The 20,630-nt window shown below is 37.3% G+C and overlaps 1 protein-coding gene across 1 annotated transcript in view; it reads right to left on the reverse strand.

Annotated features, from left to right (window-relative positions):
- The window catches only part of LOC126337005 (calcineurin-binding protein cabin-1-like), a 237,068-nt gene that overhangs the window by 136,487 nt on the left and 79,951 nt on the right, over positions 1-20,630 (reverse strand). The window contains exons 12-15 of the mRNA XM_050001253.1: positions 13,821-13,992; positions 12,965-13,089; positions 11,148-11,337; positions 1,879-2,029 (exon numbers count right to left, since the gene is read on the reverse strand). Coding sequence (XP_049857210.1) covers positions 1,879-2,029; positions 11,148-11,337; positions 12,965-13,089; positions 13,821-13,992 — 638 coding nt within the window. The remainder of the gene's footprint in view (positions 1-1,878; positions 2,030-11,147; positions 11,338-12,964; positions 13,090-13,820; positions 13,993-20,630) is intronic.

The raw sequence follows: 20,630 nt of genomic DNA on the forward strand, positions 1-20,630 counted from the left end.
AGACCAGGAACAATTATGACTGGCACTAATACATTCACGCTGATAATTATGGGGATTATTCTCATATAACAAAAGTTGTGATTTTGAAAAAAAGAAGGCATTGCTCTTCCTCCTACAGTACTGTACTGTTTTTACCTCTTGATTCATATTAATTATTAACTAAACATTTCTGATTTCAGAGAATACTATCAGCAGTATACACACTGCCAAAGTTAATAAGCTGTATGACACAATCAAAATTTAAGCCCCCCCCCCCCCAAAGGTCCATATTTTGTAATAAATTATAGAAAGAACGGTAATAAGGAACTCTTTCTTTTACTTTGTCTGAATATCTAGTTCTTTTCCAGTTTACTGACTGATGTTACTGGCAACCACCTGGAGACTTTTGCAATGAATATAAAACTCCATTCCAAACCCTCAACAAGGGTACATAGCCCACAAGTAACTTTTTAATTCTTGTATTGTGATTGTGAATTTTATAGCTTGTCCTAAATTAACTCTATTATTATTATTTATCATATATACCATTAGAGAGTAACTGTGTATAAGAATCTCAATGTCCCTGATGAAGCTTCTACAAGGTATTTTGTTATCATCTTTACACAGATTGTCACAGCAGCATTCAGTACAATAAATACTCCTTTGACCTTGACTGCACTGCCACAGAAGATAACACTATAAGACAACCATCATCATCATCAGCAGCAAGAGAAGTAGTATCATATCACCACCACATCATCACAACCTCCTCCTCCTCCTCCTTCTTCTTCAGTTTGTGGTTTAGGTCACCTTCAATCACCTTCTCCATCTTTCTTTTTTTTCTTCTGCATAACGTACAACTGCCTTGGGGTATCTGATATCCTCAATTTTCTTTACATGTGGCCCCTATCTGTTTCTATGTTCTTTCATTCATGTGTTCACTGATTCTATTTTCAATACGACTCTTGTAGTTTTATTTGTGAACTTTGGTTCACTTTCACATCCTTTTGTTGTTCTTAGCAGTTCAAAGCTCTGCAATCTAGACTTTGTTTTGTGTTGGCACCCATCTCTCACATCCGTACATAATTCCAGTCTGGCCCCACATATTGCCCAGATTTATTTATTTAATTTTTTTTTTTTTTTACAGTGGCTATCTTTATTTTTGCTAATATCACATATTAAGTAACTAAAGGTGGAGGTTTATTCTGTATTTTTGTTGTTAATGACGATTTTTTATCTTAGTGGCTCTTTTCCCCAATATGCCATTATTTTTATTTTTCTTGCATAATACGCCACACTCACAGACCATTATGATGGTATATGGAATGTTGCAGTTCAGCTTTATTTTCTTGTTCTGTTATAACATCATCTACTTATAGTCATATGTTTTAAACTTTATTTTTGATTAATTTTACACCTGTGGCAGTTTTTTGTTTACACTGTGTATGGTGTCACTTACACAAATGTAAAAAAAGTGTTGAGTCTTATGGCAGCCCCACAGAACGGCATGGTATCTAAAGAATGTTAACCTTTCTGTCTGCAAGTCAATGCAAAACACATTTAATTATCACTCTAACAAGACAAAGCTCACTCATAAATTGTTTCACAAACACTTTCTCCTGGCAACAGCCTCCATAACATTCTCCCCCATTCGTCCCAATCCTCTCCTTACCCATATTTTTTCTAAAGAAAAATGTTCATTTTCAAAGCATATGCTGAACATTCAGTCTTTGTTCCTGTGGATTTGACTACGATTTTCCTTTCCAGTAAGTAAAGCAATACACAGTCAAAAAGCTGGACATGAAAAGGCAAAAATACAATGAATGGCAATTTCCAGCTAACAGTACTAAGAAACAGAACAGAAAGCAAAATTCATAAGTGTAACAATTGACTACCAACCAACAGAGAGTCCAGCCTTGGTCACACAGGATTCCAAACCAGCAAGTAGCTTCTCTATGGTTGTGGCCCATTTTTGTTGCTCCTTGTCTTCTGAGCCAAGGTATTTCTGAAATGCTTCATTGCAGCATGCTTCACCCCAGTAGAAACATTCCTGAAAATTTGAAATAATTGTTACTACAGTATCAGCAAAATAAATAAAAGACTAAACTGTTTTCCTGGTTTATGGATCTAATCAATATATAGAAAAAGTGGGCCAGTGCAAGAAAACAAATCATCACCCACATTACCGGCAGATATTGAACAGCACCAGTCATTACCACAATAATAATAATAATAATAATAATAATAATAATGTCCAAATACTCATTTGGAGTAGTGAAATGGAGTAACACAGACCTAGAAGCACTCAATACACTTACACGATCACAATGCCACAAATATAGAATACATCACATACATTCAGCAACAGAAAGATTCACATTAAGCAGAAAGGAAGGAGGAAGGGGATTTATCGACATAAAAAACCTACATTATGGACAGGTAGACAATTTAAGAAAATTCTTTCTAGAACGAGCAGAAACTAGCAAAATACACAAAGCAATCACTCATATAAATACATCGGCTACACCACTGCAATTTCATAACCACTTCTACAACCCTTTAGATCACATAACATCAACAGATACAAAGAAAGTAAATTGGAAAAAGAAAACACTACATGGCAAGCACCCGTATCATCTAACACAGCCACACATCGATCAAGACGCATCCAACACATGGCTAAGAAAAGGCAATATATACAGTGAGACGGAAGGATTCATGATTGGAATACAGGATCAAACAATAAACACCAGATATTACAGCAAGCATATTATTAAAGATCCCAATACCACAACAGATAAATGCAGACTTTGCAAACAACAAATAGAAACAGTAGATCACATCACAAGCGGATGTACAATACTAGCAAATACAGAATACCCCAGAAGACATGACAATGTAGCAAAAATAATACATCAACAGCTTGGCTTACAACATAAACTTATAAAACAACACGTTCCCACATACAAGTATGCACCACAAAATGTACTGGAGAATGATGAACACAAATTATACTGGAACAGAACCATTATAACAGATAAAACAACACCACATAACAAACCTGACATCATACTCACCAATAAAAAGAAGAAATTAACACAACTAATCGAAATATCCATACCCAATACAACAAATATACAAAAGAAAACGGGAGAAAAAATTGAAAAATACATCCAACTGGCCGAGGAAGTCAAGGATATGTGGCATCAGGATAAAGTTGACATTATACCAATTATACTTTCAACTACAGGAGTCATACCACACAATATCCACCAGTACATCAATGCAATACAGCTACATCCAAACTTATATATACAACTACAGAAATCCGTAATTATTGATACATGTTCAATTACCCGAAAGGTCTTAAATGCAACATAACATATACCGTACAGTTAAAAGGAAGTCATGCTTGATCAAGGTCCGCGGCACTTTCTACTTTTGACCAGACATAACGTCTGAGATAAGAAAGAAAGAAATAATAATAATAATAATAATAATAACAATAATAATAACAATAATAATTGGTTCGCTACGCAGCCAAAGACCAAAGTAATGGAGAGAGAAAAATGGTTTAAAAATGGGGCAGTGTCAAAATTCAAGGTCAACATTTAACGGGAAAGAGAAAAGCAAGACAGGCAGAGAAATCAAGATGAGTCATGGCAGAAAGAAAGTGAGATAAAAATTGAAAAGCGGAAGACCTCAAAATTAAAATAAACTGTAATTTTCTCCACCTTCAAGTTATACTCAGCTTATTCCATATCAATCAATTTTTCTTAGCATATTCGCTAACAATATTTCTTCTCAGTCTTTATTGTAAACAGTTATTTCTAATACCTGATACTTTTTCTTACTTCTCACTAGCCAGACACTGATTTCTTTCCTCTCTGTAGACTGTGTCCAGGTTTCATTCTCCTGTCAACTCTTTCATGCTCATTTTATATTGGGTTCAACAGAGAAATATCTTACCGTAAGAGTTACAAAGGATCGTGAACACATGTACAGTCTCTATTTTAGTTTCTGAAAATGTGGAGCGAGAGAGTGGGGAGCGTTGCTAGTCACTTGAGCACCTACAGAGTCATCAATTAAAAAAAAAAATCACCAATTTATTTTATAGTGAAAAAGAAAGAAAGAAGAAAAAGAAAGAAAGAAAGAAAGAAAGAAAAAGCTCGTGCACAAACTGTAAAAATAGAAGAAGATAGAATTGCTGGTCAGTACTGCCCTCAAGGAGGTGGAATTCCAGTACTGCATATAAAGGTGGGCAAGAAATCGTGTATCTGTTACAAATCACAGTGATTGAGAAGTCACAGTATTCACAACAACAACAACTTTCCTATATTTGCCTGCAATTTCAGTCATAACTAGAAGTTTCAGGTAGCAGCTAAGAGTAGCATTTAACATTCAATGCCATGTGCTGCTGAAGTTCTTCCTTCTTTCTAAGAAATGTGTTTCATACTATAGAGTTTGGTTGTGATGTCAATGACATGTTGCAACTAGAAGTCAGAAGTAGCAACTAAAATTAGCATTTAACATTCAATGTAGTGCCATCTGTTGACCGACATTCGTGCTTTGTTCTAAGAACCTCTGTCTCATGCTATGGGAGTGTTACATTATTATGGTCAAACAACTCATCTATGAAGCTAATGTGCTCTATGAAAAATTTCATGTGGCTAGGGCCTCCCATAGGGTAGACAGATCGCCTCGTGCAAGTCTTTTGAGTTGATGCCACTTTGGCGTGTTGTGTGTCGATGGGGATGAGATGGTGATGTAGACAACACAACACCCAGTTCCTGAGCAGAGAAAAATCTCCAACCCAGTCGGGAATCAAACCTGGGCGCCTTCGCATGGCATTCCGCCACGCTGATCACTCAGCTATCAACACGGACCCAAATCACAATAAACTGCTGTTCATACACACTTTTTGTATGTGAACTGAGGCAGTTGATGAAAATAAATTTGTGAGTCATCTTTTCTCTGCTATTTTCAGAAATAGCACATTCCAGCAAGAACAACTGTAGGCATAGTATCACGTCATTTTACATTTGCTGGAAAAATACATCTTTCTATGTAATAATTAGGGAGCAGAACAAAATTGTATTTTGCAATAAATGTGAAATAGATGCGAATTCTGCCTCAAAATGCAGAAACGCGAGATTACTCAATAGACACTGTTTCATAGCGAATTGCACCCAGATGAGTTATTCATCAGGGATAGTTTGAAATAGCTTTATTTTCTGTATACAACATTGAAAATGTGAGCAGTTACTGGCATTCTACATCATCTGGTGAAACCCAATTTGGAAAGATAATGTGCACAATAACCTACTTGCAGAAATAGAGTGTACTAACGTAATGATGTATCAATGCGATCAGTGATCTGGTGCCATGCCAATTGTGGACAGTTGAATGATCTGTTTAAGATGTACATGGCGTAATGCAATGTAGCACTCAGCCTTGGGACCTAACATTTTGTAAGACAGAAACATGTATGTTTTGTTTGTTAACAAAAGCTCAAAAGACAGGATAATGAGGGCAGTTTTAACGTGGCAAATTAGGTGATGGATGTTTTGTACTGCAGTTGCATCAAACACCGCCAAAGGTGGAGCCTGAACTACATTATTAACAATACTCTGTTTACTTCAACAAGCAATTGCGCATAACCGTTACGAAATGCTTTGTGTTGTGTGTTGCTCGCCATTTTCTTTTCTTATTTTGAAATAAGTGAGGCAACTAATTCTGGTCCATCACGGATTTCGATTAGGACTGTTACAACATCAGAAGAGATAGACGATCCCTGTGACAATGTTTCATTTCTGCTGCAGGCTACTGCCCAACAAAATGGAGGTGGCGTTTATTTCCTCACACTGCTCCTTCCTCTATGGCAGTCAAAATTCTAGTCTATTTACACTCACAGCCATCTGTAACTAAAGACTACACAGCACCCGCTGTCTGCACTATGGCAACTGGAATACAAAATCTGTAACTTTTTTCGATGGCGCTGAAATTTCCCTAACATTGAAGTCTACTTGTTGTACATTCAGTTCTACTTCTACTCTAAGTGCCTCATCAGTTCTATCTCTAGTGTTGTCAAGCATGGGTGGTAGCACTATAAATGCCCACAAAAGGTTGGAATTAGTACTCTGCAGATTTTTTAAATCTTCATATTGGGTGGGAAAAGACAAATAATGTCCAGAAACATCTTATATCAAGGACACATTCATTTAATTGGTGGGAAAAGGCTGCTGCTTTTCAACAGAACAATCATTTTTGAATGCTTAAATACAGCCAAACGAAGAAAACAAAAGGCATTTAGGAAGAAAAAGGTGTTGAAAAGTTTTTCCAAAAGCAAACATTCCAGTCAAAAAGTTCCCAATGAGCACTTTTTTAACAGGCAATTTCAAAGAACCAATAATTTGTTTATCTTCACTCATGTAATGTGACAGCCTTTTAAATTTGTTCGCCTAATAATCTTCAGACAAAGCAAATAGATGCAAATTTCAACAAAAATAAGCAGGAATTTTGAAAAAAAAGATGCAAATTTAGCCAAAATTAGATACTACATCTTCCGGTCCCTTGTAATGATACAGTCATACAGTACAAAAGGATTGGACAGGAAGATTTTTTATAACAGAGTGGCTTCAAAATGTGTATATTATCTCTCATAATGGACTTACAGTGGCTTGGAGGCCCATACAAGCATTGCAGCACTGATCTTTCACATCAATTTGCATTCATATACATTGCTCGTGATGAAAGAACATAGAAGGCACAAAATGTTCACAAATTAAAAAAAGACATAATGAGAATTGTCTTTTACAGTGTTCTCCCTAGTAAACACAGGATATGTCCTCTCTCTCTCTCTCTCTCTCTCTCTCTCTCTCTCTCTCTCTCTCTCTCTCTCTCTCTCTCTCTCCAAAATCTAATATGTGAAATTCAATATAATTAAGCATGCATATGTAATCATACAATTTTATACTGCTTATAATGTTACCGAGAAAGGTCTAAAAAGTAATTACAAAATATTATGAGGAACTGCTGAAATATATTATGCAAGTCAGGATACACTCAAAAAATAAAATAAAAGATAAATTGTTTGGGATGCACATGACTCTCCTTTGTTATAATGTGTAAAAAAATCTGACATAATAGGAAATGTTGGGGGCACTTATAATCCTTGTTTTATAAGTTTTTTTTTTTAATTTTGACAGGTGTTGAAGCAAAATATAAGTGATATGTTATTTTTGCCATTCTTGGAATATGCTACTATATACATGGCATGTTCATGCAATTTATATTTATTATATTTCTTAGCTTTTTCAGTACTGCACAATAATGGCTTAAGGCTGAAACTGCAACTGTGAAATAAAATAATCTCTGCAGTCTATGGCAAATATGACATCCTTTCAAATCTTCTACATGACCGTGATCTCCAACACGGAAAAGTTAGTTGGACTAGTCAATAGCATTGCCCGAAGTCTAGGTTAGAAAAGTAATAATTCAGTTGAAAGATTTTCCACCATAAAAATTAAAACCACATGGTAAACTCAGAAAACGCATATAAAGTAAGGTACAAGGTTTTGACAAGTAATTTGATGTGTATATTTCATACATAAACTATGAAAAATGGAAGGGGGTGTCCACCACATAACTTAGCTACTTTATGAACACTGTAACATGCAGGTAAACTTTTCTGTGTATTCAAGTATTGCACTTAAACTATTTTCGACGTCAGCTTTTAACTCTTTCACTTGCATACCATCAACCTTAAAACACATAACCAAGTCTTTATTAATATTAACTTGGCAGAAAATTTAGGGGTGTGGGGTGGCTTTAGCAAGCAGAGAATGGAATTTTTATTTACGATAATGATCGAAGCAGACGAAATGAATTAAAATTTCTGCTGTAGCGGGGTATCGAACCTGGGTCTTCTTGCTTGCTAGGCAGAAATGCTAATCATTACACTACCACAGCACAATGGTCAACATTGCTCCACGAACTACTTAAGCCGAGTGCCCTCCCCAACACAAACTTCAATTTATTATTCAGTCACAGTCCATTCAGATTTATTTATCATCTTTTTAAAACCGTATAACAACTTCTATGACATACTGTCTGCACACTTCACAAGTAAGAACATATCATTCTGTTGCATTGACACAGTTCACCTGATCAGATATACCAGATAGCACACACACTTTCCAGCACCTTTCAGTTGTTAACTTGCAACTAATGACAGTTTAGCATTTTCGGTGATAAATCGCAGATCTTGCAGAAGTCAATGAAATCATGTTTTATTGTTGGCACAGTGTGGAAGAATACAAGTTGTGATTTTAAACTGTGACAGAGCACAACTAAAAATTGCAGTTACCAGAAAGTAGCATTCACAGAAATCAGTGATATCAAGAAGTCCCTGTTTAGCCCATTCCTACTGTCAACAGACACATGCATGAAGAACGAAACTATCCAGCTTTTTGGAACTGCTAGTTCCTGCCTCTGGGAAAAAAGGTGGAAAACTGGGGAAGATTAGAAAGAAGAGGGGAGGTCATTGAGACCAAAGGTTGAGAGGGATCCAACAGTGTGAGGAAGAGGAGAGACAAAGATGAAGGTGGATGTGTCAAAAAGTAGGCAGTCAGTGATAGTAGCTACACTTGTAAGCAATGTGTGAGCTTCAGCCAAGAGATTACAGGATTAAGACATAAATATGGATTAAGAAGAAGAGAAATGCAGTGAATAGTGCAATTAAGAACTTGAGCATATTCTACAGCCTGACTCAAACCTAAGTGCCTGCCAAACCAAACCACAGGGGCCATCTGAAGTCTACTTCCCAGTATAAGTTTCTCTGAATTCCATAGAAAAGAACTTGTTCTACAACACAGCCACACATCGCTTAGGTACAACCATAAAGTGTCAACTTGTCACTAATTGACTTTCAAAATTGCTGCACACTAACGAATTATGTAAGAGGGCACTTACTTTGACAGAAAGAGACATGATTAAGACAATGAACCAATAGCACATACAGTAGGCAGAAATTGTATTAGCAAGGTATAATGTATTTGGTGAGCAGGAAGGATATATGCCTGAACTCTCATGATTATTGTTTTAGAAACAAAATTACACTGTTTGGATACAAAATATTTCTGTTGATTCATTTGACTAGCTCTTACAATTTACCTTTTAGCTACGATAAAACTGATGTCTTTGAGAGGAAGAAAAAGAGGAGGCAAAGGAAAAAGAGGAGCCAAAGGAAAAAGAGGAGGCAAAGGAGAAAGAGAGAAGGTGGGGACTAGAAGGCAAGTTTGCATGAGAAAGTGTGGAAATCCTATGACAAGATTTAATTTTCTAAATTATACAAACAAAAAATAACTTCTGTTTCTTATATTCAGTGCTCTGTTATACTGAAAACACCTGTATTCAACATTATTAGTTCTCAACTATTGCCAACTGTGTGATTTGAGCAATAAACAGCTCAACCTATACTTATAGGCCAACCATGGACTCTCCATGAAATTATAGGACTGTAACCTAAAACACCTGTAGGTAACTGGTTAAGCATTGTAAGCACTCTTTTTATTCTGGTGACTATAACCAATGCTTGCTCTTTTAAGGTTACAACCTACTCAGTTGGTATCACAATCTATATTTTATGTTTCTTGTGCATGGTTTCATTTTCTTATCATATATTGACACTTTCCTCTTTAAAGAAGCAGAAGAAGGTGCATTCTAGTGGTCTGTCAGGAAACAGCCACTATGTTTTTGTGATGCCAGACGCAAGGTACATAACACAGACAGGTGACAGCCACATAGTTTAAAAGGAATTGAAAATCCCAGAGATGAAAGATCAATACAAGCAACAGGTACTCAATATTTGGATAAAACAAGATCTGTGAAAATTACTTTATAACAGAAGACATCTTGTAACTAGCTCTCCCTTATTTTCTAGGCCTGCTACAGGATAAGATGTGTACGAATAAACAAAATCATTTGTAACAATATTTTAATGATTTATTACATTGACTGAATCCACAAATATGTATCAGTAAACATTGTAAATAACAAAAATTTAATTGTTTGAAGTCTAACAGATTTTGTAGTGAATAACAGAATAGTACATGTAAATGAGGAATTTTGTTATGGTTGCTATGTTTTACAATTCAAAAATATTTTTGTTCTTACATGGAGCAGAAATCCATTAAACTTTTTTGAGATCATTGACCCAGTTGCAATTAATCATTGGTGAATTAACTCTACTATAAGTGATGACTATACACATTTCTTCTTGATGTGCCAAAAGATGAAAGATAATTCTAACTTTTTTTAGCATAAACCTACTGAAGCTAACATGATGAAAGCCTGGTTTGCTGGAGTTTTCTATTAGTTTTATGGGTAATTCTACCCCCCCCCCCCCCCCCCAACTAAAAAAGCACAACTTTGCTAAGAACAAGACGTAAGCTGAGAATTATTTTCTTTCTCTTCTTCACTTGTGGTCCATCAATGTCATGAGACAGTGGAAAGTGTTCGAATGTGCTACGACCATTAGATGCATTCCAGAATGAGATTTTCACTCTGCAGCGGAGTGTGCGCTGATATGAAACTTCCTGGCAGGTTAAAACTGTGTGCCCGACCGAGACTCGAACTCGGGAAGGTAGGAGACGGATACTGGCAGAAGTAAAGCTGTGAGTACCGGGCGTGACTCGTGCTTTGGTAGCTCAGATGGCAGAGCACTTGCCCACGAAAGGCAAAGGTCCCGAGTTCGAGTCTCGGCCGGGCACACAGTTTTAATCTGCCAGGAAGTTTCATTAGATGCATTGTTTGTGACTGACCACTGAACAGTTATCAGGAGATATTTCTGTTAATCATTTCATACCATTTGATGTACAGCCTTACAATCTCGATTTATTAGTCAAATTATTTATTATTCAATTTGTTATCTTATGAACTGTATAATGACTCTTTAAATAATCTTACCCTTTGTAATTTTTATTCAAATTATGTTTTTTTTGTGATGTCTGTGCAGTTGCTTGAGAATGGCTACACATTCAAAATATCGCAGAACACAAAATAATGTAGAAAACTTTTTTATTTAAATAAATTTCTTTTTTTGATTGAAGGCACAAGTTTATATTTATTTGTAATATTATGCAATTTCACAAGGTAGTTACACTTACCTGATACTTTTTAAGCTGCCACAGTGCATCCATAAGCATTGCTAATTGTGTAGCACGATCTGGGCAATTCTCAGGGCTACCAACAGCATTACTGGGTTGCTGATAGCGAAATGTTTCTTGTAGGATTTCTGTTAACTGTTCAAAATGTTGTTCATCATACAATCGCTGAACTTCTCCAAGGCTCTGATTCCTAAATGGGAAATAAATGTGAGAGCACTGATTTATACCAATATTTCTTATAATGCTGCAGGAAGAAATCTGTTTTGAATAAATCTTAAATAGAGATCTACACTCAGATGAGTTTAAGAAAGAAAAGCAGAATATTAACAAGATTTTTTCCTTACAATAATAGTTAAGCAAGAAATTTAATGAAAAACATTAAATAATAAAAGAATTTTATTAACTATTGTTGGGAAAAGGAATACATATAAACAATTGGCTAAACAAGTAATGTGGTCGGTCACCTGTCTGCTTCAGGGTGTTCTGCCAAGTTAATGTTTCCATTTTATGCGCAATATTTAATGACCAATCTAGTTGTCTTCTACAGGTGGTGTGAGTTTTGCTGTTGTGTCTACTCACTGCCTGGACTCCAACCAGACTGAACTACAGTGGGACTCTCACCACCACTTATGCCCAAGTCCTATTCCCAATCCCCACTATGCTTTTTTATGTTCTTTTGGTTTCAAAGCTCTTACAGATATTCTGCAAAATGCAAATTCTCTCAGCATTTTCCAGATCTGATTGATGTGATGGCTGGTAAGATCCTAATAAATCAAGTGCTGCAGCACAAGTCTTGCTTAAATCGAAATATCCATCCCTCTTTATATTGTTTTCTGCATCTTTAGTGTGATAGACTCCTTAATAATGCTGTCCCAGAAATATGGAATTTGGACTAAGATACCGGTCTCATTATAATTCATTTCACAATTATATTTGAAGCAATGCTCAGTGACGTTTGATTTGCTTGGTTGTTTCAGTGGGGTGTGTCACTGATTTTTCACAGCACACTGAACACAAAACAACTTTATAATTTGAAAGATCTGTTTTATGACATTTAATTATAATTGATAGTTCTGCAGTCATCAACCAACATAAAATACAACACGAAACTTTGAGGTCAATTTATAGATCACAATGTGTTCTCACATTTTATGCTTCCCTTCATTATGCACACTGCCAATGGTAAGGGAAAAGAAAGAGTACAAGGAAGAGTGCATAGCACTTACAAATTATGAAATTTAGAAAACTGAAGTGTTTTCTAATATGACAGTGTCAGCCTTACTCCAGTTGTTTCCATTTTGGCCTCTTCTTCCCCTTCAAGTATTATTAACATTCATATTTGACCCTCAGAATTATTGTAAATATGATTTTCTCCTACAACTGAGACAAATTGTCACTTAACGGAGACATACCTATAAGTGCATCCACCTCATAAACCAGTTCGTATGTTTCAATATTTCACATTCCATACAGTTACAACATGAGGGAAAAGGTATTTGTATTTACAAAAATCAATGTGTTCAATACACTATGCATCCTAGATATGTTTTTTTTAATCAGTGGATAAGTACTGAATAACAATAGATTTCAATTATTAAAAATTCCGCAACCAGAAAAACATTATTGGTACAAAATCTTACACCAAAGTTATTTTGAATTATTGCTGAGAAAATGCTTTGAATTCAAAAACGAGTTTGAGAATGTCAACTTTAAACAACTAAATTTATATGTGGAGATTTCAAATTTATCACAATCCATGTTAAGGACTGTAATTTCTAAACATTCGGAACACCACTTTTACTCTTCATAAACTGTACCTGATAAGAGTTGTGAGCAATTTGCTCACTCCATCTTTTGCAATGACATTGTGATGTTGACAGTTTGGCAACAAAACTTTTTGTTTCTGTTCTTCTTCTGATAGTCCCTCCACATGACATAACAACTGAAATCAGAAAAATTTATGTATATGTCTAACACTGTATAAACAGAAAATCAGTTTTACAAGTTCATTTGGTGAAGAAACATCAAACTAAGTAAAAATATGAAAGTGAAGAGGACAGTATCAAAACACAAGCAAGTTTGAATGGCACAGAATAAGTGATCATTCTGACTTGTACATTGCACCTTGCTACAACAGCGCTGTGAATGTGGAACCAGTACACAGAAGAGGGATGTATCCAATAATGAGCAGGTACTGGATCTCACAGGGTGGCATGTTCTCTACTGCAAACTGAGCTGGTGGCCATTGCACTGCTTTCCTTTGCTCAGAAACCACTGACATCAAAGACAGTAATGAACAGGTGAATACCATCACTGAAGTGCAGAGCAGCAAAATATAGTGTTTTTTGGAGGAGTTCCAATTCAATCTCTCCTACAGGAGGACTGTATTGCTGTTTTATACAATCACGTTTAGGTTGCAACAGCAACTTGTAGGAACATCAGCCCATACTGAATGTGCAAAGTCACATTATGTTCTCTTTCATAACTCCTATCATTTATTTACAGTAATGTATCTAATTTATGGAAAAAAAGTTCATATCAGTCACATGAATATATTTTAGTGTTGTAGTTTTCAGAAATGCTGGTGTGAGTACAAATACACATTTAACAAACAAAAACTTGTGGAATTTACACAATGATTCATAAAATCAATTTCCTGGCTGTAATACTTACAGTATCAAGTGACTGTATTGCCATATCAACATTTCCCAGATGTAGATACAGATGAGCTTTCATCCATAGTATACGCATAATATATGTCATGTATCCAGAACCAAACAAATCCTCATGAATTGACAGGAATGTCAGTTGTCCAAGCCCTTCTGCTGTGAGTGACTTCTCAGCGCTATACAAAAGTGAAAAAAAAAATTAAAAAATGCAGAAAGGATATACAGAATTAACTTCAAGGCATTTCAGTGAATGCTGACACAAACAGTAAATTAACAACATGGGGATAAGTAGCAGTGAGCAAGGAGAAAGTTGAACCTGTGCTACTAGAAAAATGTGTTTCTAAAAACCAGTTCTACTTTTGCCGCATACCCTCACTGCAGAAGAAGCATAGTTAGTTAGTAAATATTTATAGTGATTTCTCAAAGAACTTAATATTAAAAGTGGATCACATATACAATGGGTGGGTCAGTGAAGAAAATGTTAGTGGTAATAGCAGAAGGGGCCTTGGAAAACCACCAAAGAAAATAAATAAAGATAATATTTTATGTTTTTATCTATTGTGTTATATACTTTTAGAATAGTCTTGCACACAGTTAATATCTAACCATGCAGGATTAACATATCAATCAAATATATGCAACTTGGAGGCAATCTTCAACAAATGTGATTAACTTGTTCATGAAAAATCTGTTTACTTTGTAAATAAATCACTGTTATGAAATCAAATTGTAGTGGCTCCAAAAATAAGAGAAGGAAAACTATTTTCTCATTCAGTATCTAGGGACAATGAAACAAAGAAGAGAGATATGGGTAGCTACTAAAGAAGACTAGGCTACAGAAAATTCAGATTACAAACCAACTACACTTTGAAACATTAGTTTGAAAGCTAACCATTTTTATTGTATACATTGCGGTTCAACAATTTTCTTGTTCATAAATGCTATAATAAACATTCCATTCAAACAAGGTAAAGCAATGATATGCAAAATCTGAAATTTTCTGATACTTGTTTTCTCAACACAGGCATAGCAAAACAAGCATACCACAGCACATGGTGGCAGATCAACTCTAAGATAAAACAAAATCAAAAGCATCGTATAAAAAGTAAAATTTGTACCGTATAATCCTTCTTTGCCAATTTAGTTACAATGAAACCAAAGACTTATTGTCATATTGCATGTTTTTACCTAACTGGCAAACAATGGGAAAAATCTTGACTATATAAACATTATATAGAGGAAACGGGGGAAAATCTAAATTTTTATTGGTGGCTGAAGATTTGACCACAGCTCCTTTTAACGACCATCTTTAAAAAATTTGCTCTCGAAGTACTCTACCACATTCACTCAAAGGAATTAGTAATGAGTAATGACAGTTCTTCCAACCTGTGGCATCACCAGTATCCATGTAAGTCAGCGGAGGGGAAACACTCCCAAATGCAGCTGCATATCACATAATCATTTACATAATCAAAGCCACCACAAAGTGTTCAAGTCATGATTCATTAAGCACTCTTACTGAATAAAATCATCTTAGTTTTCAAGCTGCATCAATTCTAATAAAATTCTCAAGCTTTTGATGGCTAGCTCCGCAATCGTCGTCAGGAGTAAAATTACTGACTGCCAGAGCTGGCACTATTTCTCACTTATAAACCTATGTCTACAGATGCTGGCACCAATCAGAGAGTACTGAGAGCAGTTTGTGGAATTAATGGTGTCCATCCTAACATTAAATTTACCATCAAGATGGCAAGCAACCATTCTTAGATGTTTTAGTTGGGTGGAAGGTAGGATCCTGGCTAGGTCATTCAGAGTGCAAGAACTGATACGCACTGATTGATATTTGACCACTGGTAGTTTTCACCACCCTGTACACAAGAAAGCTGTCCTGAACATGTTAATACATAGAGCCAAATTTCTTTCTGACGACGACCGCCTACATTCTGAATTACAGCACTTGAGGCACATGTTCAGGAAGAACGCCTACAGCAAAAGAAAAATTACAAACACTTTCAGTTATCACAGAAGAAGGAGGCCTCGTGAATCGGCAGAAGAAGCCAAGCCGGCAGCTTTCCTGCCATACTGTGGGGCAACGAGCAACAAGTCAGGACATGTAGTGCAGAGACATGGATTGAGACCAGTGTTCGGGCCGTCTTCCAAGATACGATATATGTTACACCCTGTGCCTGGTGTGTGTGGGGTCCCTTGCAAGTGTGGTGGCATCTATACGGGCCAGACAATTTGCACAGTTGCAGAGCATTGTACCGAACACAAAAGACATATTATGCGAAGGGAGCTCAACAAATCGGCCATAGGAGCATCGCCTCGAAAACAGTCACAAAATACTGACAGGGTTGAGCTGCCCAACTCACTTTCCGTGAATTTGTCGTTTTGGCTCTCTTTGCCTGGTGCCAGACGCTGTAATTGTAGGTCTACAAGTGGGAAACAGTTCCAGCCCTGGCAGTCAGTAGTTTTACTACTGACAACAATGGCGGAGCTAGCCATCGAAAGCTTGAGAATTTTATTCAAATTGACACAGCTTGAAAACTGAAGATTTTATTAAAATATGCCACCACGAAAGGGTCCAAAGACACAAAATTTTCCTCTATGGTGACAACGTAATGAGCAGTGTGGGACTGCTGGAAAAATTGGGCATAAAGAAATCACATCTATTGACTTCTTTAGCATTTTTACAATGCTACTGGGACAAGGCAGTAATTCATTGTTTTGCTGTAGTTAAGCATCACATGCGTACTGCTGCAGTGGACAGTATTTTGAAGAGGACAAGTCATGCCATAGTAAGACACCGAATACAACAGACAAGATATGAGCTTGATCTTAATGCCAGAAATCTGTTTGACAGTCACCAATTTTTGTCATCAACTTTGTACCATTCGATTGGGAGTGGATAGACGTAGCCATGACAGCAAAACTGAGTTCTACGAGACTTGCCCAGAAAGTAATGCACCATGCTTTTCTTCTTCTTCAACAATTCTTTATTGAACATAATGCAAATTACACACACGAAAGAATGGTGATTTATCTGCACACCCTATTTTTTCCACATAATCTCCACTCCATTCTATGACCTACTTCCAGTGTGAAACAAAGGCGTGTATGCCCTGTCGGTACCAATCCTTGTCCTGGCAGCAGAGCCAGTGCTTCACTGTATGAATCATCCCCTCACCATTCTCAAAATGTCTTCCACAAATGGCATCCTTTAATGGAACAAACAAGTGTAAGTCTGAGGGGGCTAGATCAGGACTGTAGGGTGGATGGGGTAACACTGTCCAACCCTGTTTCGGGATGTGTTCAGCAGTCCTCAGACTTGTGCGGGGCCGAGCATTATTGTGTTGCAGCAAAACATCTTATGGGCTGCTTTGGTGCCAAAGTCACTGGAAGCCCATCTTGAGTTTTGTTAATGTGTCGACATATGCTTCTGAATTAATGTTAGCACCTCTTGGCATCACATCAATGAGAATTACACTTTCACAGTCCCAGAACATGACCTTACCGGTGGACCCAGTTGCTTTGAATTTTTTCTTCTGTGGGGAGTGAGAATGGTGCTATTACAACAACTGTCATTTTGTTTCGGGCTCCAAACAGTGAATCCAGGTTTCATCATCTGTCACAATCCGGGATATGAAGACCTTACTCTCAGCTTCAAAATATTGCAGCAAATCACGACAATTTTTTTTTTCTGTGTGATTCAGGATCCACCATTAGACACCGTGGGACCTACCTTCCACACATTCTTGAATATCCAAGAGCGCGGACAATTGTATCCACACTTCCTTTGTTGATTGACAGATGCACTGCCAACTGCCAAGTCATAATGCGTCTGTCATTGCGAATGAGAAAATCAGCTCCCTACAACATGTCAAGCATGACACCCATGGATGGTCTTCCCGACTGCTGCAAATCGTGGAGCTCCGCCGAATTGTCTTCTGATGACCTCACCCTCCCTGACCAGCGATTAGCTGTATTTCTGTTGACAGCAGATGCACCATCAAGTTTGCACAAGTGTTTGTGAATATTCCCCACAGTTTCTTTCTCTGCAGAGAGAAACTCAATGACTGCACATTGTTTGTAATGTACACCATCTACAGATGCCATTTTGAAACTGTCCTGCAGCTACACTATCTGTTGGAAGTGACAGAAATTTGGCACACTCACTCAGAAGACTTCAAATGATACATACATAAAATTTCGCATTCAAAGCATTGTTTTTGGCTGAGAAAAAAGATGTGGTGCATTACTTTCTCGGCGACCCTCGTAGTTTGTACAAGACAATGTCTAAGCATTGTAACAAGTTTGACTGATTAACTGACAGGGCAACTGACGTGGGGAATGATAAGCCCCACAGAACAGTTGTTAATCTCTCCAAACAAGAACTGGGCGACGGTTCTGTGGCAGCACTGAGTAAAGTCCTTAATTTTTCACCAGTCCCATAATGTCTGCCAATTTTGGAGATTATTAGTGGAGTAGAGCAGTGCATTCGGCATCTCTCGCACAATGCAGCTGAGGACGTCTGACTAACCACCAGCCATATACAGTCAAAAGCTAAGCCACCAAAATCAAATATTAGCCAGGAGGAACGACATGGCTTACTCTTACTACGTGAGAATGACAATTTTGTTGTCTTGCCAGCCGACAAAGGAAATTCCACCATGGTTCTGATCACTGAAGGCTGCCAATTGAAGGTGCCTCATTTGTTAGAAGATGACGCATACTGGAAGCTTAGTTGCGATCCAACACAGACCATAGTCAGGAAGACAGGCAAGTTATTAAAGGATTCTGGTTTACCAGATGAAGTGGTGAAAAAATTAATGCCTTGTGCTGCCAGACCTCCCAGGCTTTATGAACTCCCAAAGATACATAAGGAACATGTTCCTCTCAGGTCTGCTGTTAATGTAATCAGCTCACCCATCTACGGACGGCAACATATCTTGCAGGATAACTGTCGCCAAAACTGGGTCATTGTGAACACCATGTTGTCAACTCGCAGACATTTGTTGCGATGCTCAAGAAAATGAAAATAGGTCAAAACAACGTAATGGTTAGTGTGGATGTGGTATTACTTTTTTGCGAGGATGCCAGTACATGACATGCTGGATCTTTTGGCCCAATAGTTTCCACCTGGAAAGTCAAGTTGCTTCGTCATGTTCTAATGACAATGTACTTCTTGTACTGCAATGAATTTTATGAAATGACAGATGGCACAGCAGTGGACTCGCCATTGTCTCCTGCACTTCTGAATTTCTTCATGGAGCACTTTGAGGAACAGGCTCTGAACTCTGTGGTGTAGCATCCATCTTGCTTCCTTAGGTACTTCAATGACACCTTCCTGACATTGCCTCATGGTGAAAATACACTGCAGCTGTTAGTGTATAACATGAATGGTGTCCATCCCAACATTAAATTTACTATCGAAACGGCAAGCTATCATCTCATCTGGCTTCGTCATTCAGTGTACGTGAATCTGATGCACATTGATCAATATTTGAATGGCAGTAGTTTTCACCACCCTGTATACAAAAAAGCCATCCTGAACACATTAAAACAGACAGCCAAATTTCTTTCTGATGACGACCACCTGTAGTCTGATTTGCAGCACTTGAGGCCAAGTGTTCAGAGAGACCAGCTACAACAAAAGAGACATCGAGAATGCTTGCAGGTGTCACCAAAGAAGGACGCCTTGTGAATCGAAAAAATAAGCCAAGCTGGCATCTTTCCTGCCATACTGTGGGACAATGAGCAGCAAGTTAGGACATGTACTGTGGAGATACAATATATGTTGCACCCTGTTAAAGATGACATAGCTCTTCATGTGCCCAATGTGTATGGTGTCCCTTGCGAGTGTGGTGGCTTGTGTACAGGCCAGGCAATTTGCACAGTTGCAGAATGTTGTGCCGAGCACAAGAAACATATTAAGTGAAGGGAGCATGACAATTTGGGCATAGCTGAGCATTGCCTCAAAAACGGTCACAAAATACAGTTTGAAAACACAAGAATCTTGGCTCATGTGTCGATATACTAGGACTCTGTCATAAAAGAGGCATCTGAGATTAGAATGAACAGCAACAATTTCAACAGAGACTAGAGGTATACACTGAGTAGGATGTGGAGGCAGGCTTTGGTTGTCAAAAGGATGCAATGACAGATGCTCAACACTTCTAGGGAGGCGGGAGTGGCAGTTTCAAATGTGACGTTGGCCCCTCGTACCACCTCATTTCACTCAGTCCTGCGACAGGCCAGAGCTGCTATGAGCTGCCTAACTCACCTTACGTGCATGTTTCATTTTGGCCCACTCAGACTGGTGCCAGAGGCCTTAATCGTAGATATATAAGCAGGAAATAGTGCAATCTCTGGCAGTCAGTAGTTTTACCCCTGATGACGATGCTAGAGCTAACCACTGAAAGCTTGAGATCTTTATTGAATTGAGGCGGCTTGAAAACAGAAGATTTTATTCAAATGCGCCGCCATGAAAGACTCCGAGGACAAGCACTCATTGTTCATAATGTCAAGTATGTAAAAAGAGCTAATGGAAAGAATCAACTGGAGATTTGTATTTGCAACTCCTAGACAACAGATGCAGATTTTAAAAATGAAAAGATGGATCAGATTCGTTCTTTTATTAAAAACTGAAGCAAAAGACACCGTATTTAACAAATAATTTTAACAATGTACTAGATGATTCTGCAAATATTTATTCTGAAGAAAGAAAAGAAATTAAATAAATAAAAAATTGCTGCAGCATCTATTAAACAACAGTTTCAGTTCTTATTTATGTGGAGATTCTATCCTTTATTAG

The sequence above is a fragment of the Schistocerca gregaria genome, chromosome 1, assembly GCF_023897955.1.
Source record: "Schistocerca gregaria isolate iqSchGreg1 chromosome 1, iqSchGreg1.2, whole genome shotgun sequence".
Taxonomy (NCBI): Eukaryota; Metazoa; Arthropoda; class Insecta; order Orthoptera; family Acrididae; genus Schistocerca; species Schistocerca gregaria.